General features: G+C 39.0%; 1 protein-coding gene across 4 annotated transcripts; it reads left to right on the top strand.

The window, feature by feature from the left end:
• The first annotated feature begins 11 nt into the window (after nt 1-11).
• On the top strand, nt 12-9620 carry snap47 (synaptosome associated protein 47). 4 transcript variants are annotated; one of them, XM_041802384.1, is made up of 6 exons: nt 12-250; nt 374-896; nt 2280-2788; nt 3104-3228; nt 7701-7883; nt 9330-9620. In XM_041802384.1, exons 2-5 carry the CDS (start codon nt 400-402, stop codon nt 7845-7847), a joined length of 1278 nt encoding a protein of 425 aa, XP_041658318.1. In that variant the 5' UTR covers nt 12-250; nt 374-399; the 3' UTR covers nt 7848-7883; nt 9330-9620. The 4 variants fall into 4 exon arrangements, with proteins under 4 accessions (XP_041658318.1, XP_041658316.1, XP_041658315.1 ...); XM_041802382.1 differs by having other exon boundaries at nt 12-195; nt 7701-9620; XM_041802381.1 differs by having other exon boundaries at nt 7701-9620.
• Nucleotides 9621-10621: the final 1001 nt, after the last annotated feature.

Genomic DNA, 10621 nt, shown 5'->3' with positions numbered 1-10621 from the left:
CGATACGCTTTCACTGAGGATAGTATGGGGTAACGTAATGCTAAACCCTAGAAGACCATGTTCTCGTACATTTTGTTGTTGGGAGTTTAATTTTTTTACAAATAGAAATTTAAAAGTTTTAGAAGTACTGAATTAAATATAATGACGCAGTCGTAGTGCTGGCAGCTGGATAAAAGGTCGCCCTTTCAACAGAAGGTGCCTTCAGAGAAGCTCATCTGCTAACAGCATCCCTCACCAGGCATTAAAAAAAGCATGTTTACTATAAGAATGCTCTCACTCTGCTATTTTTATGATGTAGCAACAGATGCATGTAGTTACAGCGTGTAATCGTGTGGTACATGTGTAAAATGGAGCTTATTTGTCTACTCTCCAGGTAGATAAAGTGTATGTCCTTCCAAAATGAGCCGGGACACCCCCATCCACAGCTGGCCTGGCTCCTATTACATCAACAGTGAAAAAAGGTGGGAAAGTGGCACCCTGTCTCTCACCAGGACCATGGTACGCTTTGTCTCATCTCAGAGTAAGGAGAGTCTAGCCAACTTTCGCCTCTCTAGGATCATGGAAATCAAAATGGAGTCTTCCAGTTTCATATTCAGCACTCTCACTGTGCTGGAGGAGGGCAGCGTAAAGCACTGGTTTGGCTCCCTCAAGCCCAACAGGGTGGTGGTCTATAATGTGCTGGAGCATTTCTGGAGAGAGCGTCTTTTGTCCCCCAGCTCAGAAGCCCAGGGTGCTGAATGTCAGCCCTCTAAAGGCAGAGAGCTGATTAATTTGGTGGCAGGGGCTCAGAGAAGACTGGAGGACACCGGCAGAGTCCTGAGCCACCAAGGAGAGCAGTTTGACGATATGATGCAAGGACTGGAGAAGATTGACTCAGATCTGGGAGTGGCTGACAAGTAATTATCTCAAGTCTTTACATTCTCAGTCATTTAAATTCCCTGTAAAGTGATTTAAAAAGTCTGTATTTTAGGTTTGTTGTATGATAGGGCACTGTGTCATGAACCACAAGGCTAAATTTTAGTCATGAAAATGATCTCTAAGTCTTAAATTAAGCTTCAGAATCCTAAAAAATGAGGCCGTAATATCTGCTCTATGATGGTGTGGGTGTGTTAGTTGAATGAGCCCAAAGCCATGCCAATTTAAGAGAAATACAGTCCTCTAAAATTTAAAATAAAATGCGACAAGCTGACTTGAGGACCCATCTGTCTGCTATGCTGTGATGTTACAGTTCTCTTTTTTAAAGCACAAGAGAAACAATTACATTAATACCATGACAGGCAGGCAGCTTAGAGCTAAAAAGTCAGTTTAATTTTCTCATCCTGTATTTAACACTGAGTATTCCTTATATCTTGTTTTCTGATTTATGTGCAGTTAAGCCTCTCTCCTGTTTTTGAGAAGTCTCTATTGCTGAGCTAAAAACACTCAATTTTCTGGTGTTGCACTTCAAAATAAAAGTCTTCAATGATGACTGGCATTGGAGACTTTTATTGTGTCAGATTTGGCAGGAAAAGTGTATCTTATCTTTGGATGCTTTACTGAACTTTAGCATCATGATGCTAACAGACATGAGGGCTGCTTTGAGAGAGGCAAAGCCCCAGTTTGCTCCTTTTAAGCATGCTGGACTAAAGACAAGTGAAATGCTGATTAAAACACACATTTCAGCAGGTAAAATGTTTGTTCCAGCTGTATCTGGTGTAAATGAAAAATAAATAAGCACCCCAGCAGTTAGCCTCTTGAATTAATCTAAAATGTACTGTTTTCTGGTACAAATCTGTTATGATAGTTTTAATCACCCGCAGGCTACTGTGGCTGATTGATTTGGCAAATGGACCTCACAATGAACAAAAACATAGCATGTAGATTTTAACTTGCAATGAAAGCAGTAACATCGGCTAACAATGGACTGTACTGAGATGAACTGCTCAGTAATTTCATATCGTTGCAGCGTTAGGGGGCGTTAGGGTAGCAGCCGCTGACTTTGTGGGGTGCTATATTTGCCTTTCCCAAATTAGACCAACCAGTGGTCCGAATCCAAAATTCAATCACACATGGAGCATTTTCACGTGTTTACAGCAACCTCATTCCAACATATCTAGTGTGTTAAGACACAAATTTTTGATTTTACTTTACAGGGTCTTAAATACCCTTTTTAATTTTGTATTTTTGTTCATGGATAATTCTTTTGTTGTAAGGAATAGTAAAACAGGCCTCAAATGATTGTGAAATAAGTCAGTTCATACACTTATTTTGACCTCATTTCCATTTGTGCTGTGTTGCAGACTCTTGTCAGAGCTTGAGTCCCCCTCCTGGTGGCCTTTTGGTAAACTCCCTTGGAAAACTCAGCAGGAAGCCAAAGCTGAGGATGCTGCAAGAGCTGCTGCTATGGCTGCTGCTGCAGCTTCCAGAGGATCAAGTAGGAGTAAGCTGATCACAAGCATCCCAGCTGTTGTGACTAAAGGAGGGGACTCGGACTTAAAACCTGGATGCTTGTTGGTGCTAGTGTCCTCACTGGAGGTGCGAGACACAAACTGCCAACTTCTTCACCGCTTTGAACGAAACGAAGTTGATGAAATCAGGGTGCACAGCCCTTATGAGATCACTGTTAGACAGCGGTTTATTGGGAAACCAGATATATGCTACAGGTTCCTGTCTGCCAAGATGCCAGAGGCACTGTCGGTTTTTGAAATGCAGTACAAAAAGAAGGTGGAGTTCACAAGTCAGTATGCAACATTTAAAGCTACTCCGGTTTCATCTCCATCTGACACAGAAGGAAAAAACTGGAATGAAGGTAAGTTATAGAAATGATAAAAAGGCTCCATTATCTCAATGTTATCATATCTAGTATAAAACTGACCACTAAGTGGCAGTATAGGTTTATATTTCTATGTCTGTGTATTTATAGGTGTGTAGCCAAATGTGAAAACATTTCATCCACATGACTTTTGGACATGGTCATTGGTGTCTCTCCCTGACAGAAATGTGTTTTGATGAGTCACTTCACCCTGATTGCCTCAGTTGCTGTACTCTTGAGTTTACTGTCTGGTTTCCTCATAAACAACATATGTACTCTGCACTTTTTCACCAACTCCACCCATGGAGTCAGGTTTGCTGCCAAGGTGTCAAGAGACAGAGCTCCCACTGGAGGTCCCAGCAGGAGATCTGTCCCAGTTGCAGGTGCATGTCCTCCAGCCATCTGTCAGTCAGGCTGAGGCCCAGGAGCTTAAACAGGTGAGACCTGTGTAGAAATAAGACATGCATGACTATGGCATTTGTATTTCTTTATACATAGTAAATAACTCCATGATTTCAGTAACCCATGTTTTGATAGTTCCATTCAAACCCATAATTCACCATAATGATTTTCATTTTTTTACTGTGTGTTTAAAATGTTATTTAGTGAGACCACAAACCAAAGTCTATCCTGATTTTAAGAGAGGGAAAGAAATCTGTTCAGTCATTTGGTCAGACTTACAGTGTCTTTCCATTCAGAAGCACACAACATGAGAAAGCTACAGACTTGGTCTGTGGTGGCAAAACTTACATCACAATGCAAATCCAGCCCTATGAATCAGACATTCTTTATTCAAGGTAGCTAAAGAACAGATTATATGTACGTCTATGCAGCACATTTATCAAACAGTGCAGGTGTTGTCCACCTATTTATGCATGATGAACTTCAACACTGATCATTGGAAGCACTTTACTCTATCTCTTGCCGAAAGGTGGGCTTTATACCACACATACTGTCATCAGTAGATGATTCAGTCTATCTCCCAGGTCACAGCAGCTTTGATGCAACAAAGTAATGTAAAGTACCATTTGCTTCAGCATGTTTTCATACATATACAAGTTTTTAGACTGACTTCATAAGATACTCCAACACATGCGAAATAAATAATAATAAAAAAACCCTTTGAATCTATTTTCAGATTGAGCTGTGTTAAAAAAGCTCCCAAAGTAGTTTATTTTAGAACTGTGACCTAAATGTGAACTGAGCAGGAAAATTAGCATTAAAAACAGCTTTCCAGTGCTCTTTGTCTGAAAAGATATCCCAATAAAAATATCTCTATATCTTTGCTAAAGCCTGCTGCAATATTCTGTGCCTATCAGCTTCAGGATTATTCAGAGATGTTCATACCTGCCAGTATGTTCTGCCAGTCTACTTGAAAGCTGTGAAATATTAAGCAGTAAGTGCTTTGAGATTTGAATTATGAGAGTACCATAAATGGTCTGTGTCCATGTTACAGACATAAAAACTTTGTGAATTACTCATGTCAAGAAGAGAAGTAGAGAAAATGACTCAGTGTTTAGTTGCAGTAGCAGCTCACCCACCCAGTAGCTTTCTAAAGGGAACCCTGCATATTAGGACATATTTTCCTTGTTAGTTTAATGTTATTGTCTTTTATATGATTGTCAATAAAAGCCAATTTATTTCTAAATAAAAAAGTATAGGCTGGCTCAGTACACTCTGAGTAGGGAAGATGTACAGAATGTGAAATAGGTGGTGCTGATGATTCAGCTGAGGACGATGATATTTTGATTACTTCTTTTGGTGTAAGACTTCTAGCTGCCAATATTTCTCTCATGTTAACCATGAAGAAATACCTAAGTTTGATGACTCACTATGACATGTGATCCCTTATTTGATTCAGCAACTACCAGCTGCATGCATAAAAAGTGATTGTACATAACAGTTGAATATTGGTTATTTATCTGTACATTCTTTATAATTTGGTCGATAGCCAATGTTTGTAAACAGGACCAATGCCAGCCGAAAATGATGTTGAACCGATGCATCTTTGCATCCTCAATTGTATTCAGCTCTATCTATAGTTTGTTGAAAGTTGTCCCTTGAGGGTCAGAAAGTGGGGTAAAACTATTAGGATTTAACAGAAGAAAGTTAGTACTTTAAAGCTCTAAATGGGCCTGTACGCTGCACTTATCATCAGATTATTTCTACTGAAATAGGATAAGATCCAGATCCTTTTTCCTGCAGTGTAACCCATTTAAATGGTGTGGAGGAGATCAATGTCCTAAATTTCTCTGTCCTGCAGAACTACTAGTGTCTAGATTAATCAAAACAGATGAAGGGAGACAAGAGCCTTGAGGAGTCTTGTACTGAGCTAAGAGGCCAGCTGAACCCTTTTAATATTTGAAACAGTTCCTTATTTTGTCACAAACATGCTTTAATTCATTTTTTAATTCAAACAGTGATGTACTATAATCCTTATGGGGTAAGCGACCGAGAGATGAGTTGCCATTCAGGGATGAACCCTGCGCTAAAAAACGTCTTTTTAATGTGAACAACTGTAGCTAGCTCCTGTTTGAGTGCCAATTTCCTTTCCTCCATCCTTTGTCGTTATTTAATCCACATTTAAAAAGCCAAACTGGTACCAAATGAAGAGCTATTTGAGAGACAAACAATGAGTTCTATTCAGCATGGCTAAATGATCTGGATCTTTAAAAAAAAAGATGGATTTCCAGTAACAGCAAGACAGGGTGGGTGGTAGGAAATACAGGAAAGATCGGAGTTTATTGAGCGGACAAAATTGTTCAGAACCAAACTGGATGCTTTGGTGAAACGAACCATACACGAGCGTTGTGTGATGCTGCTCATCCAGGCTTTAGTCTGAGGCTTTTTTGTTTCACATTATGAGACAATAACACTGAGTTTTTTTCACCTAAATATTGCATTACTTTTGGGACACAAATGTAGCTTAAGAATAAAGAGTGTTTATATTTTCACACTTTGAATGCTTGGCAACAGCTCAAAACATGGTACCGGCTTTCTATGTGGAAATTACTTCTTGCCAAATTGGCATCTGAAAGAACCAAAGAACTTCTTCCTTGTTGTCTTCCTCACTAGTAATAAATTCTGGTTAAAATTTAAAAAGGCTTTAAGGAAAAGATGTAGGAAGAAAGGCTATGCTATGCTATGCTGTTCTTCCTACAGTCCATTTGCCCTTTTGATGAAGAATTGGATTGGCAGCCTACAAGGTTTTATATGCAGAGATCTGTTAAAAGTCCTTCAAGGGACTGTTTGTTTTGATTCTGTTGCCCCACCTGTGGATAAAGCTGCACCTCACCACCTGTGTTTTCTGACTACAAAATTATGTTGCTTTATTTTCACAGTCAGATGTATCACCAAATGTTTTATTTGGTGTGGAAATGTAAACAAAATACCATTTCTGATCAACTTTATGTGACAGCTACCCTGCTGCAGATGTTTCACAGATTGATAGTAAGCAGACAGAAATAGTCAGTCTTTCTACTGATGGGCCCATTTGCATTTTAAGGTTATTCAGATTCATTTACATGAAACTCAGTCTGTTTCACAGCCAGTTCTAATACCATAGTTGATGATCCATTATTTTGTCTAGCCATTATGTAACTTAAGAGAGCCATTGTGAACTCTTAATACCAAATCTAAAGCAGCTCTCAGCGGTAATTCACTTTTGTCTTGTCTGTTGTTTTAATAAATCACGTATTATTTAAAGCTGATGTTGGTTCAGACTTCAAAGACAGCCAATTTGGACTTAATGCTACGCTTCTGCAAACACTCTGCTCTTACTGTGATCCATGTCGAGATTAGAATCTACAGCTGCACCATTTGTACAGAGGGTCACTCAGTTTAGTGCTCAAGTAAATATTCCCTTTTTGTGTGAGCATTTTTAGTCCAAAAGTTGAAAATTATTTCCTGCTGGTAACAGAAAAAACAACCTTATTAAGTTATGCTTTTTCTAAAATGTGTTTTACTTGTTTTTTATCTCTTGTCCCAGACATGAGCTTATAGGTCATGTATTTTTCTATTAGTTGTAGCCTAAATGTTTAATTTCAGGGGATTTCTACATGACTTAAGTCCTCTGACCGTCATATAAGCAGCAGCTCAAAATATTCATTTTCTCTGTTTTTCTATGACACACCAAACCTCCTGAATGTGAAGCTAAGGTGTGATTCAATCATGGCCTCCTGCTTGAAATTGTAAAGTCAGCCCTGAGTGAGTGAATACAGTCGCTCCACGGTGTGTACTGACATACTATCTGTTTTCAAACTGCTGTCTGGAGCTGTTTCTGCACTCAATGACATAATGTCAGTGGGTGTGTGAGTGTGTAGCATAACATAATATTAGTTTAGAAACCATGGTGGTAGGCTTTGGAGGAGTGTTTATTAGGTTTTGCTTGGCACATCACCGTATATTTAAGTTGTTCCATCAAGCATAACATACACAGCTCCCCAAATCCACTGAGAGCAGAAAACAAATAGTATTTTTATGATATCAAAGATCCCGGGAGATAAGCCAAGACTTGTCTGAATATCCTCTCATGTTGCACATACTGCACAATTTAAAATATTATTATGAATACCTTCTGATTGGCTATTATTGCATCATGGCTGGTTGTGCAGTGTAGGGTTTACAGACAAAAAGAAGCAGACTTTTCTGCAACTAAAGAGAGGAGAAAAACACTGGATTTAATACAATATTCACTCTCATCTAGCCTTATTTCTCTGCTTTATAAACACACTTTCTACCTCACTGAACCCATCTTTACACCTTGCCACATATGGTCCACACATTCCACCCTGCTCCCTTTTTTTTTCCCCTTCGGATACACTTTTAATCTTCTTTTATTTGTGTCTTGCTCCTTAGTTCACCAAGGCCTTTGGTTAAATTACTTAAACAAATGAGTGTTTGCGTGCAGATGCTGATGCAGCTGAAGAATCTCGCCCTGGAGGCAGAGACGGAGCTGGAACGACAGGATGAAGTTCTGGACGTGCTGACAAGCTCCACTGACCGGGCCACCATGCACATAGAGAAGCACACCTGCCGCATGAAGAGGCTGCTGTAGCTCTGAGGCCGCTACGTCCTTCATGAGGAATTCACAGTAAGATCACTCTCCATCCTCACGGGATTGATGGATTGGCACATTTTGAGAACATCCGAAAAACATCAAAAGGGGCAGAGAACGCTCTAATTGATTCATAGGATTAATTTCATGTTATAATGGCATGATCAAAGGGACTGAGTTGCAGGGATTTCTGGGAAGAGCATCTACATTTTCAAACAGTTTGCATTAAATTCCTTGACAGTTGGACAGCATTGATAATGACTTGAACAATCACATAAATAGTTCTCACAGTGTCCTCCCTCTTATCTGTCATCTTAAAACACATTTTACAATTTTCTTACTTTTTGGATTTCCATGTGGAAAAAAAAACAAACAAACTTTGGTCCAGATTCTGTAATAGAAAGTGTATGCTCTAAAATTGTTAGCACCTGATTAACATAAGAGGAGACATAACTACTACAACCCCTGGTTCATTGTCTGGTAGAGGACGCTTTTGTTTGGCTCAGTTCAATCTCAGGCATCAGCAATCATTGATAGACAATTTATGCCTCTTGGAGTGCTGCAATTCAGGTAAGGCAAGCTGTTAGCGTTGAATGACTTCCAGGCAGGAATTCCTTTTTCGGTGCAGCAGGAAAGTAAAAATTGTCATTTCTTGGTCCATAGCATCCCAGAATAGTGCCTGCTCCTTTATTGAGTCTCAGTTTAACAGTAGAATAGACGTTAAATGCCAGAGAAACAGATTATCGCGTATTTTACTGGCAAAAAATGGGAATTAATTTTGCAGAAACGAAAACATGATGAAGCTGATATGTAAAAAGTTAACATGCAAACTAAGACCAGAAAGAGCCTCAATTTACTGCAAATATCATAGTATAATACCTGCATATGAAGCAAGTAACATTTCATTGCAGCTCCAGAGTCTATAAAGAGTATTCAACCCCTTCGATATTTTACCCTTTTATTGATTTTGTAAATCAGTCATGTTCAATATAATTTGGCTTTTTTGACAAATTTTGTTTTGAAAAAACATCTCTCTTTACTGTCGAAGTGAAAACAGATTACTAAGTGATGTCAATTAAATGAAGATATGCAAGTAAAAAAAGTGACTGCATAAATATTCACCCTCTTAAAGTCAGTGTTTGGTAGATGCACCTTTGGCTGCAATCACAGCACTGAGTCCTATGTGGATAGGTCTTGATCACACAGTTGCACAGGGATCAGACGTAAACAGTCCTTTTCAAGTCCAGCCACAAATTCTCTATTGTATTGAGGTCTGGGCTTTGACTCATTCACTCCTCATTCACCTTGTTGTCTTTAAAGTGTTTCTGTGTAGCTTTCACTGTGTGCTTCTGGTCATTGCCTTGCTGGAAACTACATGGTCTCCCAAGCCGTAGTTCTCTTCCAGACTGAATAAGATTGTCTTTACAGATTTTTCTATTTTTCCAGCATTCACTTTATCCTCTGCCTTTACAAACCTTCCAGGCCAGCTGCTGATTAGCATCCCCACAGCATGATGCTGCCACCACTATGCTTCACAAAGAGGATGGTGTGTTTGAGGTGATGTTTCTATGTTTGGTGTCTGCCAGACATAGCATCTTGTCTGATGGCCCAAAGGAACCTTATGGTCTCATCAGACCGAAGAACTTTTCCTCCACTTCACCATGGAGTCTCCCACATGCCTTTTGGCAAACTCTAGTCAGGATTTAGTGTGAGTTTTCTTTAACAGTGACTTTCTCTTTGCCACTCTCCCTTAAATCTTTGTCTGGTGAAGAACCCAGGCTACAGTTGTTGTATTCAGAGTCTCTCCTATTTCAGCTGCTGAAGCTTGTAACTCCTTCAGAGATGTCATAGGTGACTTGGTGGCCTCTTTCACTGGTCTCCTTCTTAAACAGTTTGTGAGGATGGTTGGATCTAGGCAGATTTACACATGCCATATTCCTTCAATTGGTATCCATCTCTGACTCATACTTTTCAATATCCTTTTCTCTGAGTTGCTTGGAGTGTTATTTTGTCTTCATGGTGTGATGGTAGCCAGGAATTTTACTAATTGTTAGACTACTAGCACCAATTAGCTAGACCTCTGTCAAATTAGGTCAGGCACTTTAAAGGGAGTGAATATTTGTGCAGTCACTTATTTTACCTTACATATTTTTGTTTGTCATTAGAAATATGTTACTTTCACATTAAAACATTTTTTGTCAAAAAGCCAAATTACATAGACTATGATTGATTTGTGTCTATTTTAGAAAGATTTGCCTTTTTTCTCTTAATAAATATTGGTATAAATATAATTACATTCATATATTAACTGCAATTCTGAAAATAACTCATGATTTATCAATCTCTTTAGTGCATTGATAACTTGGTCGATTGACTTACCAGTACTCTCAGGTTGACTGTTACATTTTGCAGGGCAACTGGAGTATCTTGGTTGGCTTTTAAATCTTTTAGTTTCCCCATAGCTCATAATATCTGCATTAACGTAGAGGTCTGATACGAGGCAGACGGAAAGACACCAATGTATGGAGGGAGACGAGGAGACAACAGCTACAGTCAGGAGTAAAACACAATGCAGCATCACACTGCATGTACTGTCATAGACTGAGAGAGTAAAGAAAATTTAGGCAACAGGTTTCCTTTTAACCATTTAACTTTAATGTGACCTTCTTATTGAGTTACTATCACTCTCTGTTTGGGAGAACAGAATGATTTCTTCATTTACATTATAAACATCAGGTAGGATGTGATTATACGTGTGAATGTGTCTTAAAATT

This window comes from Cheilinus undulatus, linkage group 13, assembly GCF_018320785.1.
Source record: "Cheilinus undulatus linkage group 13, ASM1832078v1, whole genome shotgun sequence".
Lineage (NCBI taxonomy): Eukaryota > Metazoa > Chordata > Actinopteri > Labriformes > Labridae > Cheilinus > Cheilinus undulatus.
The sequence above is the reverse complement of the archived record's forward strand: the minus strand, read 5'-3'. Positions and strand labels throughout refer to the sequence as shown.

Excerpts from the sequence above, each read along its gene's own strand:
- snap47 (XM_041802382.1), top strand. The coding sequence starts at position 400 with ATGAGCCGGGACACCCCCATCCACAGCTGGCCTGGCTCCTATTACATC. Across the intron at positions 897-2,279 it reads GATCTGGGAGTGGCTGACAA|ACTCTTGTCAGAGCTTGAGT; the intron begins GTAATTATCTCA and ends GCTGTGTTGCAG. Across the intron at positions 3,229-7,700 it reads AGGCCCAGGAGCTTAAACAG|ATGCTGATGCAGCTGAAGAA; the intron begins GTGAGACCTGTG and ends GTTTGCGTGCAG.